We start from the raw sequence: 27,464 nt of genomic DNA, 5'->3' as shown, positions 1-27,464 counted from the left end.
TGAGCTAACACCTTAAGCTGCAAGGGGCCTATAAAAAGATTCTCAGCTCCAGCAGAGATCTATTTCTAATGAGAATAAAATGAAATTTTTTTGGATATGGGGTGGGGATTTGGAGATTCAGAATTTGTCAATTATATCACTGACAACATCCACATTTTTCCTCCAAGGGGTTTCACAGAATAGGAAAACTAGCAGGTACTCTTTTTCATCATTGATCCTCCAAAAGGGAAAAAAATTAAAACAAAATTGAAAAAAGATTATACAAAAAGTTCAATTAATAAAACCAAGATCAGGGTTCAAAAGATAAAGAACTCTTGCCAAAATGCTTGGCCAAAACAAATGCTTAGTGAAACTAGTGATTTTAATGAGTAGGTTATCAAGACGTGATACTGAAGTTGAAACTCCCACAAACACTCCCACTGGGTGTGACATTATACTTTTCTTTTGCATTACTCTGTTTCTAAAAATTGGATCCCTTCACTCTCTACCAAGTTAATACCCAGTTAGATGAGATTTCTAATCCTTTTTCACATGCACAGCATAGAATACCTGGAATCACTCTGTGGACAATCCTCTGGGCTGTGAGGAGTCGGCAAATCAGGGGTCACACGACAAACGTGAATCTTATCCCCATCACTATGAATCTCTTCTATTTCCTCTTTGGGGTCCACCTTGCCAATACTAAGTTTCCTCCATTTCTGCTGATCTATCTCTGTCACTGGTCCAAAGTGCACAAACTTTTGCTTAGGGCTGGAGGCTTTTTGGTAGGCCCTTGCTTTGCGGCTTGCAAAGTCATCACGAATTGCAGTTTCTGGTTGGATTTCAGGTGAGGGGGTTGGGGTGCAGTTGTGCTCTGCATCTTCATCACTAGTCAAAGTTAGAAATAAGTTCCAAATGTTTCAAAGGAAGACTTAGAAATAGAAGCAAAAACTTAATATTAAAAAAATCATTACCATCAGATAGATTTTTTATAAATTAAGGAAAACGCTTCCTCCTAACTGATCACGTATGGAGAGATAACGAAAAACAACTTACCTCAGACAATACTGGTGCTTAGCTATCTATGGTTATTCAAAGACTATTTCTAATATCAAAAAATACGGGTAAAGTGAAACGACTTATTGATTAGGACAAAAATCCTCACAATAAGGCAACAAGAAGAATGATTTCCTATGAAGAATGATCTTCTGACCATTTATGGTTTACAATACTTGAACTCACTGAGAACACACTGTTTGGCCTCAAATTTGCCTTAAACTTGAATTTTTTTTTTTTTTTTTTTTTTGGTGAGGGATTAAGTGACTTGCCCAGGTTCACACAGCTAATGAGTGTTATGTGTCTGAGGCTGGATTTTAACTCAGGTCCTCCTGATTCCAGGGCCAGTGCTCTATCTACTGCACCACCTAGCTGTCCCTTAAACTTGAATTTTTCAGGTTATTAAACTAATGTGATGCAAGTTTAAGCACTTCTCTATTTTTATTCCCTCAAAATTAAATAATCATCACCAAGAGGGAGTCACAAGGAAAACATAACACACCTCGTCTTTCCTGACACTTTCAATCTATCCCATGTCTCCAAGTCTGCTTCTGTTATGCTCGAAATCTTCACAAAACTCACAGCCTCCTGGTGTGAGGAGAGGTTACTACTCTGAATCTTCCGCTTAGCCAAGTCATCCTTCTGGATATCAGGAGCCTTCCTGGGCTCTTCTGTCTCACAGGAATCCCCTGGAGGCTGCTGCAGGTTTTCTTTGTGGACCACTATTTTCTTCACTTCTTCCCTTTGCACCTGATTTCTGCCAAGTCATTATGGCCCCCATGTCCCCAGGAAAATTTTTTGAGAGAAAAGGAGGAAACAATGTCAGGAACACAAAGTCAGAAAGGAAGGACAGAGTGAAATGAGAGAAAAACACTTTGCACTTTGTCCAAACATGGAATCCACTGAAGCTGAGATTTCTTTCATCTATGCTACCCTTCTAATGCTTCTCTACAAGGAGATGAGTTTCTGATTTAGCTTAGGCAAATAAGCCTGAACTCGCTGAAAGACTATTAAGAATGGTAATGAGGTTTGTTTGACATTAATGATGCCCAATTCCCACACTATTCAAGTTACTTTAATGAATTCAAGTTTTCTGATTGAATCCCTTAGAGCTCTGGAATGTCTTTTATAACACCAGTAAAATGTTTGTTACAAGGTCCACATGATCCAAATACTAGGATTTGTTTTGAGATAACTAGGACATTATTCACATGTTAAACATTTCAACTAAGTCCACCATTGCCAGAAAGTACATTTTATCTATAGCTAATAGTAAATGTGTCTAAAAATATAATGGAAGCATTGTTATCTCATGAACAAAGTTATGTCTTGGGATGATGTTAACATTAGCAAAATTAGCTAATGTTAAATATCAAGGAGAACAAACAGAATAGAATTTTTTCATTAACTAGGCTTGGAGAGGTATTAATTTACATGTTAATTAAGGTAAGCTGGCTTGAATGTGTAAAATTAATAGCAATTACAAATTTAAAATTTTTATTCCTAAGTTAAACATAGTCTGGTTAATGCTGATAATAGCTAAGGTCTGCACTTAAGTTCTAACAGATATCACACACATATACACATATATTCTAGTCCTATGACAAGAAAAGTAAAGTACCAGTGAAACATGCCTGAAAAGATTTACTATGCTTCCTAAAACAGGACAGCTCAATAATGTATGTCTATCAACATGTGTGTATATATAGACACATACATATGTATGTATATACACATATAAATAATGCCTACATACACACAGACATACAGCCTAGATGATCTGGAACTATGAAACTTAGTGTCTGGTTTAAGTAGACAGCACGAAATCATTTTTATGAATTTTCACAGGGTGAAATAGGGAAATCATGACACAGAATAACAAACAGCCTTTTCTCCACCCACCCCCAACCCATTTTTCTGTTGTTCTTTAGAAAGAACATGTGCTATTCCAGACCAATGCAGAGTTATTGTAATAGTTAGTAGACAATAAAAGTTAGAAATATTAGCAATGGAAATTACATGGAGAGAGGGGGAAGAAAATATAAAAATTCATTCTTTGCCCTAATTCAAGATGCTGACCCTTTCATGACCAGGATCTGACTGATTCCTTGAATGCAAAATGAGCTTTTTATCATTGTCAACAGTGGTTTTCTCAAAGGCCTTAGGAATGCCTCACAACAGAACACAATGAATAAACTATAAATACTCTTCATAATGGGATGGCCTGCAAATCTTTGATGCCAGGTTCACTAAGCTTTGAATTCTGCTGTACTATACTTATTAGTTTCTTATGAATTCTAATTGGTAAATTGAGGTTCAATTAAAAGTTCCAAAGAACAAACTCTCTATCGTCTAGTTAGTTTCTCCTATACCCCAAGACTTCCTCTCCATCTTGGAAAATAGCATAGAAGAAAAACTGGAGAAAGGAGAGAATCCTCTTCAGGAAAATATTCCAAATAAAGTTTAATTTATAATGTAAAGTTCTATTTTAAAGAAAACTATTTCACCAGGAAATAGGCAAACCAGAAGATGCCTATGTCCTGGTAATTTAGAACAAGATCCACATCTTTCCCCAACAAACAGCTGAAAGATATTAAGAAGAGTAAAGAATGTCCTCCATGAATTGTAACCATGGCTTTTACAAGTCCAGCTACAAAGCTGGTAGGATGATGTCTTGGAAGAGAATCAAAGCAGCAGAGCTGAGTGCCAGGAAAGTATACCAAATGGGTACTGGCCATGCTTGCGTTATACACACACATCTAGGGAGGTATGCTAATATCATTTAGCTTATAATGACTTTGATTCCTCTTTTTTGGGGGGGGGGCAAAGAGCATAGATTATGTGACATTTCCAGCCCTATCCTAGATAGAACGAAGGTCCTCTCTCAACACTAAAAGGGGATTGGCATCATGGATCTATGCCTTTGAGGGAGCAGAATATTCTATGGCTTCTCTTCTCAAATAGTTTCACAGGTCTAGACTCTCTAGAGTGTTTGAAACAAATAGAAGAAGTATGAACAGGAGCAAAAGCCACTTCAGATTAATAATAATAACGCCTCTGTACAAACATTCTCATGTGAGAAGATAACGTGTAAGAATGCACACCTTGAGGATCCTTGACTTTTCTTCTGTGATGCTCCCTTTAAGGATGGTTTCACACCATCATTCTCTTTTTTTATATAAGGCCCAAAAAGCAACTGATTCAGCGGCACTGTAGTCTTGGTTTGGTTCATCCTTGCTCTCCGCGCAGCAAAGTCATCCTTCTCTAGATCAGGAAGCCTGCATTCAACGCCATCTTCTGGCTCAGATTCATGACTAGATTGACATTTCAGAAAAGGGTTCTCCTTTCGAAGGATAATGTCTGGAACAGTTTCTTTCTCTTCACTTACTTGCTTTTGACTAACAGAACAAAATTAAATGGAACCCCACATGTGTTCAGGAAAGGCAACACCTCCCCCTCAAGATGGCTGTTAGTTAAAAACATTCTCAACACTCTTAGTTCAGACAAAACCTCTGTATGTTATTTTAATCAGGGATGGGAGAGGAGAAAGCATGTTTTCTGAGGTTTTTTGAAAGCCAGTCACCAGCCACAAAGATATCTCATCTGTGTCACAACGCTACCTGGCTAATTTCTGACCATAGCCTTCCTATGTTCTAAATGGCTCAGAATTTAGGATTTTCTTTTTTCCACTAAACAGGAGAACAGTTAAGTAGTGTCAATAGTCAAATGACATTCCTAGCTTTTCTTGTGTCCTGCGATTTCTGTGGTATAGGGAACCCCAGTGAGGAAATGCTGCTCATCTACTCTGATGAACAACCCTTCTGTAATTCATAACCTTAGGGAGTTTCCCAGGGGTTAAGGGTGGTTGACACAGGGTCACACAAGTATGTGTCAAAGGCTGGACTTGAGTCCAGGTCTTCCTGACTCTGAGGACCACTGTCTAGCCATTGGGCTATACTGCTTCTCATTTCTGCCTTAACCAGTTGTTAAACCAAATGAATCTCCTTTCAGCTCAGGGGCTGAACATCCTTTGGATCCATAAATCATTATAGATTGCTGGGACACAGAGGCCAGTTTGGTGGGAAATGATAACCAATGAAGCAGCACTCTGGTGGCACACACAAAATGTGGTTGAAGTTGGTGTTAATGTTTATTGTGGTTTGTTTGTTTTTTGGGGTTTTTTTTTGAGCTTTGGTGAAACTGTTTAGCTTATGAGCATCTGCTTTGTTGTGTCTACTCCCCTCTATGGTATCTCCACACCTGCAGTCACATACCCAGTGGCCCAATTTGCTTTCAACTTTCCATTAGTAAACAGATCCTTGATCAACTATTATCTGATAATTGTCCTTCAGGATGTAACTCCACTCTACTCCCTTCAGGATATTTCCTTTTTGAAAGGAAACAAAAAAGAACTAAAAGAAAAAAAATACATACACACATACATATATATATATATATACACACACACACACACACACACACTATATATATATACACATATATATACATATACACACACACACATATATGAAATAAGTGATGATTGAATTATTTTCTGGTAGAGGGCTCTGTTTGGCACCCTCTTAAATCACACTTTCTAGGTAACTATTCATAAGGCTGATCCATCAGTTTTGAAAGAAAAAAAATCAAAAAAAAAAAAGAAAGAAACAGGTTTTTCTACATGGTGTAATATGCTACATTCTACTGCACAATGGAAAGAAGAAATTTTTTAAAAAGGAGGAAAGGTAACTAAAACACCTTAACTCTTTAATCAACCATTGCCTTACCTATTTTTACAACTGTTTCTGGAGAACTAGTTTAAAATAACTTCTTTGCCCTCACAGAGCTAACATTTCATAGAAAAAAGGCCAAAAAAGTTATTTTGGATGAAAAAGTACAATGTTGGTTCTCTTCTCTGCATGGGCAATTAGCACTGATGGTTTCAAAGAGTTGCAAGAATAAGAGTCTGGGTGATGACCAAGGACAAAGGACAAATCAGTAAGTGTTAAAAATTTAAAAAGAAGGTTCAGGACATAGTAAGACCAGGATTGTTCAGTAGAGCTCAGAGATCAAATGGAAAGCGGTAAATAGAATATTTCCGTTTAAAGTATATACTCTACAAAGTAGGGAAAGGGGTATGTTTTTGCTTTTTTGTTTGGTTTTCTTTGAGGGGGGGTTGCTTTAAATGGATGAACTTTGGAAAGCAGGAGGTCAAGAGAGGTGCTAGGGATAGTGTTGGGCATTGACTAATTATGTGAGCAGTTATTAAGTCAAACCTGATGGTTAGTAGTGGTTAAAAAATTCTTTGACACTGGAGCTTTGTCCAGTGACTCAAAGATGAGGTCCAAGCACATTTGTGATAATTTTACTTGCTTTGACAAACATATGAAAAGCTACCATTACCAGTTCATAAGGCCAACTTTCAAAGATAAAATCATAACAAATCAAAGATAGCCTCATGTGTGGTAAGAAGATGGACAACCCAGAGCAACAGCTCTCTGCTGTCCCGGTATTCATGTCAAATGTTCAGGCAAACTTCGAAAGACTGAAAGATCCATGATCTCCTCTATGTAGAAACTTGTGCAGATCACAACCCATTCATGATTTTACATCCTGTGCAATTATTGCTCATGTCTTTCCATAAATCCTCAATTGGATTCTATCCAATTTGAAGACGGCCAAAGCTGAACAATTCAAGTCAGTTAGATAAGCCTCTTCACTGACAGGAGGAAGAAGAACATATAGGTAGAGCAAGAGTGATTGGTTAAGATCCATGTAGAGAGACCTTGACTGTATAGGAATTCAGATGAGTCTTATATAACCTATTCATAATTGGTGTATTGAAAGAAGGCTGGGATTTGCTTATCTTGAATAGGAATATAAGACAGCTTTTGTCTATCTCAGTATAAAACTCCACAGACCCACCTAATAGTTGTAGGGCATCCGGAACCAGTTGGTTAGACCAAACTGGCTCAAGGGCTCAATTATGTATACCTTAGCTTCATTTCACCAAACTAGGCCAAGATGAGTTCTCAGAATGGTAGTGAGAAGGGTATTTCAAGTCTTGTACCCTTCTTGTATGAATGAACGTATCCAGATGGTATGTATATCATTCAATAAATTCTACAGTTCGATCAACTTAGTGGGAGACTTTAACTATGTTCTTTGAAGTGCCTGATCTTGACTGACATACTTGTAGAGTTCAGTGGAATTAAGAGAGACTTTGCATTTCCTTTGGCCCCTTTGACTTGGCAATATATAAGTATATTAAATAATTCAACAAACATTTATTAAGCTGCTACTATGTATAAGGTGACAAAAATGAAAGCTGACACTCTGTCTCCAACATGGTTTAACCAAAAAGCCAAAGTCAAACAATCAGGGGACCCCGAGTAAAGAAACAAGGTACCCTCAAAGTCTATGATGCCACTTGTGAATGCCAGGGGTAGCACAGGCTGCCTCACCATCCTCCTACTTCCAACAAAGGCAGTGAAATTCGGTATCACAGGCAATGAACAAACTCTGTATCTGACGGCTCTCCCTGTATCAGTGCGATCAAATTCAATGAAAAAGGCATCTGGCAAGGGGGAACTTAGAGGAATATGTGTCTGGCATTTAGCTACATCTGCTTTTCCTCTACAGAATCCTTAAATGTCTATTGTTCCTTGGAGAGGTTTTTCTGTAATTAATTACTATGTGGTTGAGAAGATTCACAGACTAGCAAAAAATACCAAGTGCTGAAACATATGAAAACAATTAGAAAAGAAGTACAATCACGTGAAACCTATAATTCAGTTGTTAAAAAAAAAAGTTTACTTCTCCAATGGGAAACACTAAGCAACTAAACTCAAATCTCCATGGCATTTTAATTTGGAGGAAGTGAATCCTGGTTCTAATTTTATCCTCTTAAAATCTAAGTTCTTGGCTCCATTTGTAATGCCCTTTGCTTTTAAAAACTAACCAAAGTAAATCAATCATAACTAAAAAAGGAAATTAGAAAGTAGCTTATCTTTTAAAGAATATAAATACTAATAAATATTAATTTCTGCATAGTCATAAAAGTAGATCTTGTTATGAAAGCATTTTTAAAATATACATAAACAAGTGGTATAGGATTCCTGAATTTCTAATGTCATGTGAAAATGGGGATAAACACTACCTTTATTTTCTGCCTCTTCCTCCTGACCACAGGGTGATTCAAAAAAATGAAATAAGAAGGCATAGGTAAAAGTACTTTGAAAACTAAAAAGCACTTTAGAAATGCAAGGTATTAAACTTTGGGTCCCCTTCCTACATGCCCTATGTACCAAGCAACCTGACTCATATATATATGATTTGGGTCTTGTACTGGCTTAAGGCAGTATAAGAGGAAATTTCTTAAATCCAGATGGATAATTTGTTGAACCCAGCTCAATAAATACATATTTTAAGCACTTACACACAAAGAACTGGGGGGATACAAAGGCAAAAACAGAACAGCCCTTAGCCTGAAAAAGCTTAAAATTTACTGGCAGGATACAATCCATACACAGATAAGTAAAAGCAATATAATTTATAGAGGGAGAAAATGCAGACAACTCAATGTATGAAGAACCATTTCAAAGGAGGAGGAGGACAGAAGGAATTGACAGGAGCCTTTACAAAAGGTAGGAATTCTCAGAGGAAGAGTTTAGCAAGAAGGGCACTGACCCACGCTGTGGGGATGGATTGTCAAGCTTACAAAATATTTAAGCAATGAGTTTGAGTTTGGCTGGAATGTACATAGTGTGCAATTGAAGAAGAGTCCTATAAGAAAGGGAGGTGTGAGAGCCATCTTGTGGAAGGCCATAAAGAGTTTACTGAAGAGTTTACATTCTACCCTGGAGACAAAAAGGAACCACTCAAAACATCTAAGCAGGGGAGGGTCATGGTCGGACTTTGCTTTTGGGGTAATATCACAGGGGTAAGTAAGCCACGAAGAGGATGGATTGCAGAGTGAGATTCAAAACAAGAAGACCCAATGTTAGATCACAGCCAAAAGGTTATGAAGGACACAAAAGGGTTGTGATGGTATAAGTAGAAAGAAGAGATGTTTTGAAGGTAGAATCAAGATGACTCAGTCACTAAGTGCTTGGAAAGAGGAGTGGATGAGGGAGAGGATGACCTTGAGGATACCAAACTAGACTAACTGAAAGGAGGAAGATGGCACCCTAAGTAGAAATGCTGATGTTTTCATGAGGGGCAGGTTTGAAGAGAAGGGCAAAAACAAGCTCCATCTTGGGCATATTGAGCTTGAGGTCCAGGTAGAGATGTTCAGAAGGTAACTAGGAGAGACTAAGGCTGAATACATAAATCTGGGAGCCTCTACTTATCTGTCTATCTGTCTATCAATGATAATTCAGCCCACGAGGGCTGATGACAGTAATGAGAGGGTATGAAAAAAGAAAGAAAGAAGAAAATATGGTCCGGAACAGAGGTTTGGGGCACCTAATGTAGAATAGGTAGAAGACAGATATTAATTCAGCAGAGTACACAGAGAATAGTAGTCAAACAGGTAGGAATCAATGTTATGGAAACCAAGGGAGGAGAAATTATCCAGAAGGAAGTGGAGAGGGAGCAGCTGATGATGTCAAAAGCTTCTCAGAGTTCAGAGATAATGAAAACTGAGGAAAGGCAAGAGGATTTCATATTGAAGAAATCATTAATAACCTTGAAGAGAGGAAATTTTCCGTTAAATTGTGAGATCAATAGCTACATTGCAAAGAATTGAGTAGTCAGTGGGGTATGTGTGTATGTTAGGAAATGGAAGGAATGAATGTACATGTGTTTTCTAGAATTTGTCTGTGAAAGGGAGAACTTATACAGGACTACAGCCTAAGGTCAGGGCACTGTTAAGTGAAGGGTTTGTTTTAAAGAATGGGAGAAAACTAGGCACATTCACAGATAAAGGGAAAGAGCCCAAAGATGAGAAAAAAATTGAAGAGTAGTGGGGACAGATGTGGGGTGAACTCCTGGAGGGGACAGGGAATAAGGAGAGGGGTTGATCTTATGAAAGAGAAGAGCCAGCTCTTTGTCAGAGATCCCAATCTTCTTAGTAAAGTAGGAAGCGAGAACATCTGCTAAGAGGAAGGGAGAAGGGGAGCATGGTGGTAAAGAAGTATAAAAGGGAATAGGAGGAATACTGTAAGCTCATACAGGCCCACCTGAGTGAGATAACAGGAATTTGTAGGAGACTTGGTTGTGACAATGCCCCTCAGCAATATTCATGAGCACAAAATTAGAAACAAAGAAGACAGAGAAAGAAGCAGAGGAGGGGAGTGATTCCACCTACATAGAATGGTAGGCCACAGAGAAAAGGAGTTCAGGGATGGAAGACAGTAGAGAAAAAAGAGATTCTAGAACAGATTATGATGCTACTTTCATTCATGAATCATAAATACAAATTTCAAATTCAAAATCTGATGAGGTCAAATCCACAGACTTGGAGAAATAACAGTAGTAAGAATGAGGACAAATCACATTTATAGAGGGCTTTTAGGTTTGCATTTCTCACAATGACCTTGTGAAGGAAGTCGTGCAAATATTTTACAAACAAAGAAAATAAAATTCTGAAAAGTGAAATAATTTGCTAGAAATAACACATGGCCAGAGTGTGAGGTGGGATACAAACTCAGCACTCCTCTTCGCAATATCACATACTGCCTTATACTTACATGTTCAAGTGTTCTAAGTTTTTAGATTCCAATAGTCCTTCCTGCGTTATAATATTCATCTCATTTGTAACTGAATTCTATGAAGGGTGAAATAAATTGTCATTTATTAGTATGACAGAATATTAACATACCACAAAATGGGTAAATATGAAGAATACAAAGAAAAATGGAAAGACATACAAAAGCGGTGCCAAGTGAAGAAACCGACATGCTCCTGTAGAATGGATGGTGAATTTGCAGCCAGATGATACAGCTTTGAACCCTGTTTCTGCTATGGATCACCTGGGGAATCTTGGGCAAACTGCAAAATTTTGTCTTATGTATGGTAGAGCCCTTTTGGGGAAGAGAGGTTTTAAGGCAGAATTCTGTTCTACCAAATCTAAGGCTTTTTAATGACTAAAAACAAGAAAGGCAGGATCTTATACTCTCTAGACCTTCCAGTCAACCATGATAATGAAGATGTGTCCGCCACAGACTGTAATTCATGAAAGGCTATTTGTTTTTCCAACAAATTTTCATCATCCTTCGCAGTACATGAATAGAAAAACGTCACCAAGCAATAATATGTTTTTACTTTAAAGTATGGCAAAAAAATATGTAATTAGTTATTGGGATGCCATATGGCAGTTTGTAAACTTGCCATGTACCAATCATCCAGTCATCTTGAAATTCAATTTGAGAAACGGTCACGTTTACTAAGTACCAACTTAGAAGGTCCAAGGAGTACTGTGCCTAGCATATGCCTAGCATAGTCCAGTAAAACAAAAAAGTCCCTATGCCCACAAAGAACTTAAGTTCTACTGAGGGATATAACAAATACATGGAGAGGTAAATATCAGGTAACCTGAGAAGGGAGGAAATACTAACACAGGGTGGATCAGAGAAGGCTTCACAAAGGAGGTGGCATTGGATTTGTGCCTGGAAGTAAGACAAATATCTGAAACGTCATGAGGAGACAGAAAGGAGAGCAGAGGAGAGGAGGGCATGCATTCTAGGTATGGGAGGCAGCCTATGGGAATGCACGGAGGTAGTAGAGGGCACAATGAGTTCAAGGAATAGTTAGTAGTTCAGTTGGGCTGAAATGTCAAGTTTGTGAAGAAGAATAAGATGAAGTCAGCCTGGAAAGGGCAAGTGGAAACAGATTTTGAAAGGCCTTAATTTCCAAGTCACAGTGTTTGTGTGTTATTATAAAGAAAAAGGAAGCCACTGAAGATTTTTTGAGCCAGGGAGTGACACAATCAATTTGGTGCCTTACAAAGGTTTATTTTGGTGACTGTGTAGAAGATGACCTGGAAAAAAAATAGAAGTAGCAAAGCAATTAGGAGGATGCTACCATGGTTTGGGCAAAAGGTGTTGAAGACCTTGAACTAGCAGAGTTTCTCAGTATAACTGGAAAGAAAGGGAGAGATGTTTGTCACACTGCAGAGGCAGAATTGACGAGACTTGGCAACTTCTTAGACGTGTGGGGGTTAAGGGAGAGGAAGAGTTCCAAGGTGTCTCCAAGAATACAAACCTGGTTCACTGTGAAGATGATAGCACCCTCAATGGAAAGAGGAGGTTTGGAGAGGGATTTACAGGGAAAAGATAATCAGTTCTGTTTGGGGCATTTTAATTTGAGGTGTATGTGGGACATATAAATGGTAACGGTCAGCCAGGTGACTGACATGTCAGGCCTGAAGTTGGAAAGAGTGCTTTGGGGGCTAGTTATCTAGATTTGGGAGTAATCGACATGGATACTTGAACTCATGGGAGCTGAGGGGTTCATGGAGAATATAGAGCAGTGGTCTTTAATCCTTTTTTTGTGTCCCTCACACACTCTTTTTGTAGTCTGGTGGAGCCTAAAGAAATCCTTCTCAAAATACTGTTTTTAAAAGCATACAATAAAATATACAGCATTACAAAGGAAGTCAATTATGTTGAAATAGTTATCAAAATTTAAAAACACACACATATACACAAGTTCATGGACCCCAAGGTAAGAATACTAGGTATAGAAGAAGAAAAGAAAAAGGCCTAGTACAGAATGGGGGGTGGGGAATACCGAGGAACCAGAGACTGATATTAATTCACAGGACACAACCACAGAAAGTGCTGCCAGAAAAAAAAAAAAGGGAGTAGAGAATATCCAGTAAGAAGTGGGTGGGACAATAATGTCAAACACTATAGAGGTCAGAGAATGAAAACAGAGTCATAAGATATATTGGTTAAGAGATGGTGAATAACCTTTGAGAGGGTAGTTTTTAAGGTGGTGGGGTCAAAAGCTGCATTGAAAGTAACTGGGAAGTGAATGGTTGATGAGGAAGACAAAGCAACAAATCTATTTTCAGGAGGTTGACAATGAAAAAAAGGAAGAGAGATAAAGGATAACAGCTTAAGGAGGAAGTATAATTGAGCTAGGGATTTTTATGGATAGGGTAAGCAGAGTCATATTTCTAGGTAGAGAGGAAGGAGTCAGACAGGAGAGACTGAATATGAGAGTCAATAGGATGAGCCGGGGAATACAGGAAGAGAAGCGATCATATCTGTACTCATCAAAACTGACTCATCTTATCAAGAAAAGACACCTTTTCAGAGAACACAGTGAGAAGAAGAGGGTGATTGAAAAGTAGAGTAAAAAAAAGGAGATGAAGGAGGGAGTTTGAGAAGAAAGTTTGAAACAGCTGCTTCAAGGAGTATGAAACATGGAAGGATATAAGGAAATGCCACGCAGGGATAACGGGTCACTACAAACAGCTGTCTTCCAAGAGAGTTCAGGTGCACAATAGTAGGAACCTAGAAGGCAGATGGGGGAGGTGGCACAAGGTTAAGTACTGGCAGGGCAAAAGGATAATGGGGCAAGAAGACTGGACTGAATAACAAAGCATAGTTGAACTGGTCAACGACAGGGTTAAGGCCCTGAAGAGTGGAAAGTGATGCCAGAGCAAGGGGGAAGGACTGCTACAGTGGGGAAGGGCAGAGGGACTCAAGCTCAGGTTGAGGACAAAGAACAAGTTTAGGAGAAGTAAGGCACAGGAAGGAATTCTAGGAAGTTGATTAGTGAGGAAAATTTTAGAGTTCAAAATCATGGTTATGTGTGAATTCATACTCACAATTACATTATCTGTAGAACCTATAGTCCCCTTTATGAGAACTGATTTAATTTGACAAATATTCATTAAGAATCTATGCTAAGGAGAGTTGGCCAGGGATATGAAACCAAAATCAAACCTGTTCCTAACGACAAAGAGCTTATATTCTATCATGGGACAAAATATTCATGTGTATAAAATACAAGGAAAACTGAGGAGCAAAAGAACATGAAGTTGGCCAATAATCCTCACCTGTGGTTTGGGGTAAATGGACAACTGAACCAGCAGCTTAGAACAGTGTATATGCAATATGACTGTGCAGGGGTGTGGGGCAGAGTATGTGTGTACATATTATATTTATGATCTATATTACACATGGACATATACATATTACACACAACATATATATTACACATGTGTTGTTGACACAAAGATTATGAATTGTTTTTGGTTATTTTGTGTCTGTTCTCTTTGTCCTCTTTAGTACAGATGGTATCTGAGAGTTAAGTGTAGATGGTATATATATCTATATCTCTCTCTATATATATATAGATATAGATATGTTTAAACACAAGTTTTGTGTTTTCATGTCATAACAAATATATTTGTGGTGTGTATATGTTTATCTGGAAGAATGGAGGATGTCTATTCTTCTTGAAACAAAAGAAACTAAGAATATAGTCAATATATTCTACTCAGGACTGGTGTGAATCATAGAAATAATTATACATATTAAATGTGCCACTGCATAGAAAAAGAAAATTTTTAATTCAATGTGTACAACTATGCTGTTTCATGGTTATTAAATATAAACATCTCTTAAATGATCATTGTTTCAGAATAATAAATATATTTTTATATTTTATTATTATTATTATTCTGATTTTGATTGCACAGGGTTCTTTGATATGTAATAGGAGACAGTCATAACTAGTTACTAGTGGCAGACTTTCAACTTATCACTCAAATTTTTAACCCCATTTACCCCAAATCCATGGTTAAAAAAAAAAAACTACCAACAACTAGCAGTCTGTGTTCACAGGAGATCATTACATAGTAAAGTTATTTACTAGCCACTTGAGATACAGAAGGCAAGGGGCAATTAGTAAGGAAGGACTAGCCATCCTTCATAAAATCTTCTTCATTGAATGGTAACACTGACCATTCTCTAACAATGTTTGGATATAAGCCATTTAAAACTGGTAGAAAAACAAATGAAGCGCTAATAACAACAGAGCTGTAAGTAAAATGCACTCAGTCAAGAGAAACCATCACATGGTGGTCTGGAGTTATGAAATTCCATTGCAACAAAAGCATTAAACAATAACCATCCTTTGTCAAGCCCACTCAAGGTGTCACTCCTTTTCAGGCATGGATGCTTTCTAAAATAGTCAACCAATAAGCAGAGAAACAGCAGACACACTTAAAACTACTGCTTACTTTTCCACCAACTCAGCTGGGGGAAGCAGGGATAGGAGGGGAAAGTCACAAAGAGAAAAACTGAAGAACGAATGCCAACCGTACCCAACGCATTTCAAAGCACAAAACATGCACAACGATCCTGTGTCTGCAGAGCTAACCTGGCAAAACGCTGTGCAGCTGGCATGATCTTGATACCAGCTTGCTCCAACCTTCTGCGTTTTCTCACCTCTTCAAGATCTTTGTGCGTGGCTTTTTGTGCTACCGTTTCCTTTGCACTCTCTGGAAGAGACTGTTCCTTACCATTCTGCTCATTCAATTCTAACCCCGCGTCTGAAGGTTTTCCACTAGGACCCGATGGGGTGGCCTGTGCCTCTTCATCATGAGTCCCCACGTCACTTTGTTCTTCCTCCTCTATGGTTTCTGGGTAGCTATTGAGTTGTACAATACAGTTTACCAAACTGGAAATGCCACATGGATGATTGGTTGAGCTGAGACCAAATTCGATATCTTTCTGAACTTTTATAAAACTAATTTTCTAAAAATGAAAAGTCCTAAGTTATACAACATATAGTTAACCTAATAATTTAATGAAAAAACCCAAACACAAAGTTGAATCATTTCTTAATACTTAATGTAATATATAATCATTCCAGTAGCTCTTAAATGCTATTCCAAATACTTTCTACTACTGTACAAAATGTATTAACTTTAATTTAATAAGATCACTTCCATTTCAACGTTTGTGGGAGAGTAAACCATACAATTAGGAAGAAAACATTCAGATAAAAACAGTCACCTGAGAGGTTTTGTACTGCTTATCCCAGAAAGAGAACTGAAATGAAGGGGTGAGGAGGAAGAAGGGGTCAAGCAACCTGGGTTTCAATCAGATTGATTTCTCTTCACACAGCTAGTAAGTGGCAATCATTTAACCTCCATGAGCTTCAGTTTCCTCTGACGTAAAAAGAAAATGAAAATAACTAACTGCTCTGTCTTCTTCACTGTGCTGTTATTATGATCATCAGATGGAATAAGGTAGGTGAAAGAACTTTTCAAACAGTAAAGTGTTGCACAAGGGTAAAGGTGGATAAAATACAAATTTTTAAAAACTGCAGATAAAGAATAAATTGCTTAAGACGCTTCCTCCAAATTGGGAGAGCCCAAGTTCCTGACGGTTGACTATTATTTCCTCCAGGTTTATCTTTCAAGGAAGTTCTCACAGACTTCCCCCTTAACTCCCCAATTCATAGTGCAGTCTCCCCACACCTAACCTGGCTCTCCAGGAAGCCAGTTTCTTCGGAAGAAGTCAGACAAGGGTCTAGGACCAGTAGAGTTTTGTGCACAAAATGGAAACCTGTGTTCTCTCTCTTTTTTTTTTTCCTTCTGGGGGGCAATTGGGATTAAGTGACTTGCCCAGGGTCACACAACTAGTAAGTGTTAAGTGCTTGGTCTGAGGCCGGATTTGAACTCAGGTCCTCCTGACTTCAGGGCCAGTACTCTATCCACTGCGCCACCTAGCTGCCCCCAAGGAAACCTGTGTTCTCAATGCCCAGGTCAACAAGGCAAATGTCACACCTTAGTGGCATGATTCCTGTGTGAGCGGGCTGAAATTGCCATGATTTGACATATGTTTAGTAAGGGCAGTTCTTTCAGGTCATGAAAAAAAAAAAGGAAAGGAAAGGAAAGAAATGACAAGACAAGACAACACAAGACAACACAAGAAAAAACAAAGGTGAAAGGCTGGCCCTACCTGAAAGTTCTGTCGCCACCTAGGGGTGAAGTTGCTGTACTCCAGCTCTTCCGGTACTCCTCTCGCTCTGCCTTCTTCCTTCTCAGAGGAGCAGGTACATAAGCTGTCTGGTTACTCTTGTTGGGGAGGTACTGGTTAAAAGGCACTGCTGATTTCGGCTCACCGTGAGAAGTCCTTCTCGCTGACATGTCATCCTTCTTTACATCCGGCAGCTTTCGATGAGGCAAATCAGATTCTGAGTCGCTTCCTCTGCCTAGGTAAGAGAGCAAAAGTGTTGATAATTAGGGAGTGGGACCAGCGTTGGCCTGTTAAGAGAGCTTAAATAAGCTACTTTCTTTGAAATGGCAAGTTTCTATGGCATTAAAAGATTTGTTCAAGGCTGGGAGAGTATTACTTCTTCCGTCCGTTTCTCAGTTAACTGTTCTAAAGTATCAATATAAATTGGTATATCCTGGGGTACCAGGCGTAATCTTCACTTTAATAAAGAAAAAAAAAACAAGCTTAAAAGTGCAAACAATAACATTTTTCAATTAGTAGCAAAATTACAAGAGAGATACAATTTTTGCCACTATCATACGTGCAGTTCATATTTTTATTTCATCGTCACCTTTTAAAACCATGTTCATTTCATAATATAACCCCTTCCATACCTATTGAATCTTTTCTTTTGACAAAGGTTTTTTAAAAACAGTTGGGCGAAGCTATACAATACCTGGAATGATAGTATATGCAATACACCACACCCCATAGTCTGCTGCCTCCACAATGAAGAGAGGGGAGGGTACTTTTTTTCAAATCTTCTCTATGGCCAAGTATGGTCTCATTATAATTAGACAAGGTAAAGATTTCTTTTTGGCCGTTTCCATTTCCATTGATACTTATACTTCAAAAATTAAATATAAATCAACCAACCATATATTTATTTATTCAGTATCTACTCTTGATATGTCAAGCACTGTGAAGTATCCAAATATATAGGATATCACTCTTCTGCCCCTCATGGAATTTATTAGATAGGATGACGTTAATTGGGTGCTATAAGACATGAATATACATGAAACGTTTAACAAGTAAAATAATATGGAATCATGAAGCAGATGTTCAAGTATAACAGGAATTCCAAGAAGGGAGAGATTAGTAGGTATGAATCCATGAAGTCTTCAAGATGGACCTTAAAGAAGAGGAAGGACTTAGATAATTGTAGTCAATGAATGTAGATGGTCCAGAAGGTAGGGACAGTCAGAGCAAAGGAACAGAGGTAAGGAAAAAAAAAAGGAACAGAGGTAGGAACAAGCATCTGATATAGAAGAGACAGTACAGAGGTCAGCCTGGCTGGAAGACAAGGCTTATTTTAAGGCATGAGAAAGAAGTAAGGTTTGGAGAGGTCTGGTGGAGCCAAACTGTGGAAGATTTTGAAAAACACAGCGAGCTCTTATTTGATGCCAGACAGTTAGCAATGGGAACCTCACGTCACTACAGAGATGATACTTGAAATTAGCCTACTTCCAAAAGTAAAAATTAAAATTGTTCTCAAATATTTGATACACTGTCATACAAAGGATGATGAAGAATTGACCACCTACTCTTAAGTCTCCACTGAGAAGAGAAAAAGGGGGGCTGAATTATAGCACGAGGAAATTCAGCTGAGATGGAAGAATTTCCCCAAGAGTTATTATTGCAAAATTGTTAGTTGTTGGAATGGACTACCAAAGTGAGGTTATAAAATCTCTTTCTTCATAGGTTTAAAAAAATAGGGTACAATAGGATAAATCTTCATCTGAACTTAAACACTTAGGTGGCAGGCAAGAGAAATACTGAGGCAATTAACCAGCCCTAAAACTCTACAATAGAGTACTACCTTAACCAGATACAAGCCAACATTTGTGAATATGCTGGGAAGGACATATCATTGTGAATTGTAACAGCGGATCACGCTCATAGAAAAGAGAAAATAATGAGCAAATGTCAGGTTAGCCACCTACAGCCCCGGGCAACTGGTTTAAGAGAGTCTCATTCCTTGATTGGCCATCATTAGTACAGCATATCTTATTTACATCTCTATAAGTTGTATACAGTTGGCAAATTCACACTCTCTGACAGGGCTATATGTAAGATATCAAGGACTCAGCTCAGACAAATCTAACTAATCGTTGGGGACAGGAATTCAGCTGGATACAGTGCCATCAGCCTCCTTGCTGTTCCTCATACAAAATACACCCCTTTTCCAGGCTCTTGGAATTTTCATTAGCTGTCCCCCTTCCTGGAATCATCTCCCTCCTCATCTCTGTCTCCTGGCTTACTCTGGTTTCTTTCAATTCCCAACTAAAAATCTCACCTTAACGCTAGTGCCTTCACTCTGTCCAATATAAACCTTATTTGTGCATGATTATTTTCATGTCAAATCCTTCATAAGATTGTGAGCTCTTTGACAGGAGGGGCTGTTTTTTTACTTTTCTTTCTTCATTAGCACTTAGCACAATGCCTGGCATGTAGTAAGCACTTAATAAGTGCTCCCTGACATGTTGAAAAAGCTCCTCCCAAGCTCCATTTTGGTTATGATCTGGCTTTCAACCCAATTCAGGGCAGACACTCTTAACGACTAATCGGCCCTAAGGATGCTAACTAACAAGACACAAATCTTCTGATTTCTTTCTCCACAGCATCTCTCCCATATGTCACTTTTTGCCCTGACTCCTCACCATTCTATGCCATCTCACTTATGCATTTAGTTGCCAAATCTTGCTGTTTCTTCTTCACGCCATCTCTTGCATTTGCTTCCTTCTCTATATTACACAGGTACAACTTTAGCTCAGACCTCCATCGTCTCTTATTTAGATTATTGTTAACTCATCCTGATTAGATACACACACACACACACACACACTCACACTCACACACACACACACACACACACACTTGCTGTCTTCATCATTAGAACACAAGCTCATTGCAAGTAGAAACAGCTTTAGTCGTTGTATTCATATCTTTGTTGTAAATTCCATTTCCCTACACCAATAAAACACAGGTCCAGACCCCTTCCATTCCTTTCTCCCCCCATCTAAAACAACAAATATTATGTGAGGAAATACAAGAAAAGGGGATAGGAGTGGTAGAGATTACAATGAAGAACATTTGGATGAAGAAACAGAGCAAAGGCAAAAATAATAGTATAACCAAGGTAATAGCAAAGACCACAGCGGGAGAAAGAAGCAATAGATGAAGTCAGGAAATATACCATAACCCTGGAGTGGATGCACATAAAAGTAATGATAGGAAAATTCAATCATCCAGATAATCTAGAGCTTTCTATGCTTGAAGCAAAGCAACTAATTATTTCTTTACCTGCCTAAATATAATTTCCTCATTCAAAATGTGGAGAAATTAACAAGGGAAACTTCTGTTCTGAACTTAAAAGGAAGGAACTGGTTGAGAGGGTAAAAATGAAGTTGGAAGAAAGGGGGAATGCTATTTAAAATTTGTGATACAGAAGGAAAGTTAGGTGTAGGCTCACGTTTACCACAGATGTGAGGAGAACAGATAATAAAGAATTGAGAGACACAATAAGAAGAATGTATTCCATGATCTAAAATTCTACAGGGAAACCCAAGAGGGATCAGAATCTCTCAGGAATTCAATTCTGACGACAATTCTAGTGAGAAGGAAAATGATGAGTAGTTAAAAGAAACTGATGCAGATGCATAGCAAACTAAAGCCCTAATAAGCTGAAACAGTGGATAATCCAGGGGTTGTGAGGTAGAAGGGGAAGCTAGTGAGAGGCTGAAGAAGAGATTTACAGGGTACACAATAGCACCTGGTCTGTTTAACCCTAGATCTTAGAACGAAGAGCAATTGGTACAAGTTGGAGAGAGGGACATTGACGCTTGACATACGGTGGGGAAAACTTTCTATTAATTAAAGCCATAAAGAAGTGGAACAGGCTGCCTCAAGAAGTGGTATGCTTCCCTTTAAATGGAGGTCATCAGGAGCTGAATGACCGCTTCTTGGGAATACTATAGAAGCAACTCTTGGCCAGGTATGGTATGGTTAGGCTAGATCAGGGGTTCTTAATCTGAGATCTTCAAACACACCAAAGGGATATGTGGATAGATTTCATAGGGGGCTGTAAACTTGGCTGGGGAAAAATTACACTTTTATTTGCACTAACCTTTGATTTCCTTTGTAATCCTAGGTATTTTATTTTATGCATTTAAAAATATCATTCTGAGAAGGGGGTCATAGGGTTTACTACCTGGCCAAAGGAGGGGTCCATAACACAAAGAGCTCATGAATCCCTGGATTCGATGGCCTCTGAGGGCACTTCAAACTCTTAAGACTCTATGATTACTAAGGCACAACTTTAACAAGGTCACTTTCCAACTCAAAATCCTTCAGTGGATCCCTGCTGTGTCTGGTCCAAAATTCAAACTCATCTTTCTGGTATGTAAAGCCCTCTACAATCTGGCTCTAGTCTGTCTTTCCAGCCTTACTTGAAACTAGTCCCTTTACAAATTTTTCATTCCAACCAAACTAGACAACCACCCATTCCCTCAATTCAACATCTCTCAGGTGTTCTCTTTGCTGTCTCCTATGCCTCCCCGCCCCAGAGCCTGGAATGCATCTGCAGTTCGCAAAATCCTTTTCTGTCTCCACAAATCAACTCCACAATAAAACATTTCCTGATCCCCTTAGGTCCTAGGGTTCTTTTCCTCTTCAAATCATTTTGTAGTCTGCCTACTTAGTCATGGTTTTTGGTCCAGAAAGGATAAAACAAAAATTGTAAGAAGGGAGTTGATATTCAAAATAGTTGCTACCAAATTAGTTAGGCTCTACCTGTGATGAGTTCAAACCACCAAGCCTATAAGATCTACATCTCAAGGCACTAGTGAACTAATAGATGTTAACTACTCAGTTATTATCAGTGATCTCTGAAAGATCGTGAAGAATGTGAATGGCAATATAGGAATGAAGAAGGGTAAAGTGCATAATTTTCTTCCCCCCCCCTTTTTTTTTGGCTAGGCAATGGGGTTAAGTGACTTGCCTTGGGTCACACTGCTAGTAAGTGTTATGTGTCTGAGGCCAGATTTAAACTCAGGTCCTCCTGAATCCAGGGCCGGTGCTCTATCCACTGCACCACCTAGCTGCCCCTAATAATAGCTTTATAAAGACTCACTTCGTAGTAATGGAATAAGTAAGTTGAATTTAAACCCTAATAACCATTAGTTGTTTTTTTTCCCCAAAATCTAAAATATTAAATTTTAAAATTTTTATTGAAATTTATGAAAATTCCATAGAAAGATGTTATAAGCTATCCTGAAGATCAAATACATCAATATCAAAAAACCAGCTATAAGTAACATTGTATTTATTTTAAATTATATATATTAAATGACCTTGTAAACTGATATATGGGACAGCTAGGTGGTACAGTAGTTAGGACACTGGGGCTGGGGTCAGGAAGACCTGAGCTCAAATCTGGCCTCAGACACTCACTAGCTGTGTGACTGCTGGGCAAATCACTTAATCTCTGTCTGTTTCCTCAACTGTAAAAATGAGGATAATACTAGCACCTACCTCGCAAGTGGTTGTGAGAATCAAATGAGACATTATCTGTAAAGTACTTAGCACAGGTCTGACCCATAATAGGCTCTATATAAATGCTTATTCTTCTCTTCCCTTTTCCCATTTTGGAACTGTTTTATGAATAGGTGACAATTGCACATGGAAGTCTAATCCATGATTTCCAAAAGTTTCATAAATAACAACAGTAACAATAGCAGCAGCAGTTAGCATTTCCATAAGGCTTTAAGGTTTGCTTTAAAGAACTATACAAATATGATTGCATTTTATCCTTACAACAACCCAGGATAGGTGTGATTATTATTCTCATTTTACAGATGAGGAACCCAAGGAAGAGAGAGGTCAAATGACTTGTGCTCTGGTTCACAGAGCTTATCTGAGGCTGGATTTGAAATCATTCTTTCTGGTTCCAAGGCCAGCACTCTATTCGCTGCACAACTTATTTGCTCAGATCGTCTAGAGTAGCATAATATAGTAGAGAAAGAAGATCTGCTCTGGAGTCAGAGGACCTGAGCTTCAAATTCTAGCACTGCTACTTACTACCTGGATGACTTTTGGCAATGACTTTATTCTCACTGGCCCTCATCTATATATGAGATAACCAGACTGGATCAGCGGTATATAGAATAGAAATGAGTCCCCTAAACTGTATATAAAGAACTCGGTGGGCCACATATTGGCTTAGAAAACCACATATTAATTTTATCTATTTTACTGGAGTTTTATTTGTTTTGTTAATTATTTCTGAATTACATTTTCATCTGGTTCCGGCTGCACATCTTTGACACCTCTGGACAAGATAACCTCTGAGGTCCATTTTAGTTTTCAATTCATAATCTCATTTTTTAATGTCAAACAAAATTTTTTATTAAGTGATGGCACTTACTAAGCATTGTACTAGGTACTAGAGACATAAAGACGTACATTTTCAAAATAGTCCCTGTCTTCCAGGAGCTTATGTTCTATTGGAATCTGAGGATCTTAGGGGCAAATTCCACTTCTGGGCCTATGTAACCTAGGTAAATTTCAATCAGCTATTTGACCTACCCAGGCCTCTGTTTTCTCATCTATAAAATGAGGAGGTTTGACCAGATGGTTAGTCTAAAGCCCCTTCCAGTTCTAAATCTATGATCCTATGTATATACATATATTTACAAAATAAATACAGGATAATCTGGGAGGGGGGGAGAATAAAGATATTTTTGGTGGAGAGGAGAATCAAGAAAGGCTTCAAGCTGGAGGAAACTGAAGGAAACACCACAGAGAGATCACAGAATCCCAGTACTACAGCTTGAAGAAAAGAGACCATACAAAAGCCTCTTTTGGATCTCAAACTATAGCTACAAGTTTCAGAAGTACTAACAGGCAGTATGTACAAATTCAAGGCCATTCTAATAGAGCCCAGTTGTCTCTCTACCAGCTGGTCCATGTAGAGTGAAGCCATCTCCTCTCTCCATCTCCCAGACAATGAACAGGTATTGAATGAAATGGGTCATGGAGAATGTGTAATACAGTTGAATTAAGCAACAGAAGGTATTATGAAAAGGGAACATTTAGATCAGTTCTTGCCTGGTGATTTTAAAATCAATTTTATCTAAATCAGATGTGCCCTGGGAACAAACATACAAGCTGGCTGTGTTATCCACTGTTGTCTTAATAACTATTGAAACTTCTAATCAATCTGTTAGAGCCCTACATATCAAACAAATTATTGAAAAGAACCCCATTCAAGGTTCCATAATATCATGGTTCAGCAAGATCATAATCATTTTTAAAAATTCATTTTCAATTTATTTGAAGTTGAGCTTTTTTTGTAGATGGTGTGATATTCATTTAAACATTTCCCCTACTGGTACCTGGAATATATAAACCTTTAGGAAAGTTTATGAGTTAATGTGTCTGCACAGCATCTTGTTTTGCTGAAGCCCAGAGAGGCATGGTTTCATAAATCACAGTTCAGTACTATGATGTAACACATTTTCCAACAACACATACAGTAACTGAGGCAAAGTTCAAACAAACTTCTGGCAAAGTCATCAAAACCTCTTGCATCACTAAAACAACATTTTTTTCTTTTAACCCCCAAACATTTTTTCATCTACCAGACTATAGAATTTACCTGGCTAGATTATCCCTAAGATGAAACCTAAAAGTCTAGCCCCCAACAACAAATTCCTTGTGAACATTTAATCCTGAGACTTGTAATTAATTACAACAGCAACTTACCATCGCTGCTTCCTCTGAGGACTACATCTGGGGAGGGTGTCTGCTGAGAACGGGAGCCAAATGAGTCCAGACTGTCAAAAGAATCATCTCGACCATGCCGCGGTGGAGAGAGGGAATCACTGCGCTCAGAATCCCAGCAGTCTATATAGCCACTGTCTCGGATGCTACGTTTAGGGCTTTCAATATCATCAGTCTCCTATCCAAAAAAAAAAAAAAAAAGTTACGGAAACTAATAAAGTCCAAATCTATGTAGTCTCTACACATGATACATTTATACGTAATTGTCCTTTATTTGACATAAGAATGTAAGAGTTACATGTGGCTGCCACTTTAAAGTTATTGATAATCTTCCTCCATCTGTCCTCTCTTTCTGAATTCTCACCACTATAAAAACACATACAATCATAATAAAAATTTCCAAAGCAACCCAATTCCCGCCCCCACCACACATACACCTCCAGTCATCCAATCTTTGAATCACATAAATGATTAAGATGAAAGAGTATGACAAGAAAAGGCATAAAGTGATCAGCAAATGAAAAGAGAAATGACGAAGTATAAGACCTTAACCTTGATTTGTCTTTCGGGATCCATAACTACATGTCTAGAATGGAGAGAAGCTGCTGGCTTAGCCACAGGACTGCTCCTGTCTAGTCCATTCTATCTGGCTGATGGCAGGCAAGCACTTGTTTATGCTGGAGAATCAACTGAGCAAGATCCTTGCTAGTGGGCTCCCACTCTCCCGCTACCTCGAAGGGAAATTCCTGTTATGAAAGAGAGATGTCTTTCGGAGGCAATCAGCAAGGAAAAATATGCAAAATGCTTCTCCCGATGCCTCAGAAGAATTCAGTCAAGCTCTTCCCTCTTTGCCAGCTCTTGGCTCTAGGGGGACATGAAAGCACTTGGAGCTGACCCACATGTTCAGAGCAGGGAGAACAATGGTTGTCTTTGACAGTCCTGTGATTATAAATTCTTTCCAGCACAAGCAACACATACTAAAACACTGAAACTCCAGCAGAGAGAAAGGTCAGTCGAAGCCATCCTCACCCTCGTGTTATAATAAATCCCTTGTTTTAGCCAGTGTCTTAGCATTAATTACAACAGCCCAGGCTGAGGAAAACAAAAATAACTATGGTCATTCAAAGATAAACCTCGATTTAATTTCTTAACCAACCCCCTCCCCACAAAATCTCACTTCCCAGACGGTCACTTAAAAATCAGACATTCACAGATTGGCATTTTTTAAGTTGAAAAGTCTGAAACAGGAAACTTGGAATTTCTGGAGATGATTACAAATTCATTTCAAGATGTCCTCCCACACTACAGAGATGAAAAGATAATTCAAAATGTGAAAAGTTCTTAAAACTAATGGAGAGTTAGTCAGCAGAGGTGGGAGCAGTCCTCTAGGCCCACAAGAGCCAAGGCAGCTGCAGCGACCACCTTCTGGGAAGAGTGTGCTACCACATCAATTGTGTCTCAGTCTAGCTGATGTAAAGGCTTCCCACCCCCATCTCAGCCTAGGAGGATGCTGGGGTGGTGGGGGTAGCTGCAATGTGCATAGACAGACAAAAGTTTTGCCCTAAGAAGAAGAGTGGGTGAGATGGAAAGGGCAAGACTGAAATATTAGCACCCTCTAACTCTTTCATGGGAGAGGACTGAGTGCAACTAGAGAATGAGCTGACAATCCTGCGCGTGGCCATAGGAAAGATGCTTTCAAATAGCCCCTCTCAAATGAGGGTTTAAGAAATTCAGGGCAGCGGGAGGAGAGGGGGCTTCCACAGAGACAAAAGTTCAAAAGATACGCATGCACATCAGACAAACCCAACTACTGTACTGTTGTGTCCGCTGTGTACAATTGTGTGTGCTCAAATGGATGGGAAAAGACACCAGCGATTGGACAAAATTAACCTTGTGACTAAAAGGCTGGCTTCTTATTGGTTTAGAATCAATCACTTAATATGTCTGATAATGGCAAATAATCATCTGTCCCTTTATAGTCTTTGCTGATTCTTTAAAATATAATGTACATGCATTTGTTCACTATATTTCTATCAATTCTCATAAGGGATAATTGGTCACAATCAAGAAGACAAGAAAAAAAGTGTTTACAACTAAGAAGCAAATATTCCCATACCCAGACTGAGTATAAAATCCCAAACAGAGAAGAACTTGGAATGTGATAGCGATCACCAGTTTGGGGTTTTCTTGCTTGGGGTTTTCTTTCATGTTAATGAAAAAAAAAATTTCATGGTCAGCATGACTACAAAGGCATTTAAATACAAAACAAAATTTAAAAGCAAAAGCCTTATTTTCAATTAACTTGAAAACCCACCAAAACATAATGACCTATATAAATAAAGAGGGGAAAGTAAGTTATCACCTCCAATATGTTCCCAATTTTAAATATTTTAATATTTAATTAATTGAAATTAAATTAATAATTATATATACATATAATTAGAAATTACACAATAATAAAACTAAAATTACAAATTGATTGACTGGCTTATAAAAAAAAACAAATGTAGCCTTCTCAATACGTAAGCTTTAAGTGAATGATCCAAAATTATGAAGAATTGAAAGAAGAACTGCAACTTAAGTAAGAAGATACTTGCAACTCTACCCTGTCCACAGGTTCATCAGTGTTGCACATTACACATATTTTCAGACATTTTAGGTGGATTGACTAATTATGTT

The 27,464-nt window shown here is 38.4% G+C and overlaps 1 protein-coding gene across 3 annotated transcripts in view; it reads right to left on the bottom strand.

The window, feature by feature from the left end:
• Positions 1-27,464, bottom strand: part of LIMCH1 (LIM and calponin homology domains 1) — a 366,761-nt gene that overhangs the window by 71,814 nt on the left and 267,483 nt on the right. For all 3 annotated transcript variants that reach the window (XM_027836209.1, XM_027836207.1, XM_027836208.1), the window contains exons 7-8: positions 24,768-24,963; positions 16,965-17,217 (exon numbers count right to left, since the gene is read on the bottom strand). In XM_027836209.1, coding sequence (XP_027692010.1) covers positions 16,965-17,217; positions 24,768-24,963 — 449 coding nt within the window. The remainder of the gene's footprint in view (positions 1-16,964; positions 17,218-24,767; positions 24,964-27,464) is intronic.

Source organism: Vombatus ursinus, unplaced genomic scaffold (assembly GCF_900497805.2).
Source record: "Vombatus ursinus unplaced genomic scaffold, bare-nosed wombat genome assembly UNPS02014818.1, whole genome shotgun sequence".
NCBI classification, from domain to species: domain Eukaryota; kingdom Metazoa; phylum Chordata; class Mammalia; order Diprotodontia; family Vombatidae; genus Vombatus; species Vombatus ursinus.
This window is presented reverse-complemented; position numbering and strand designations above follow the sequence as displayed.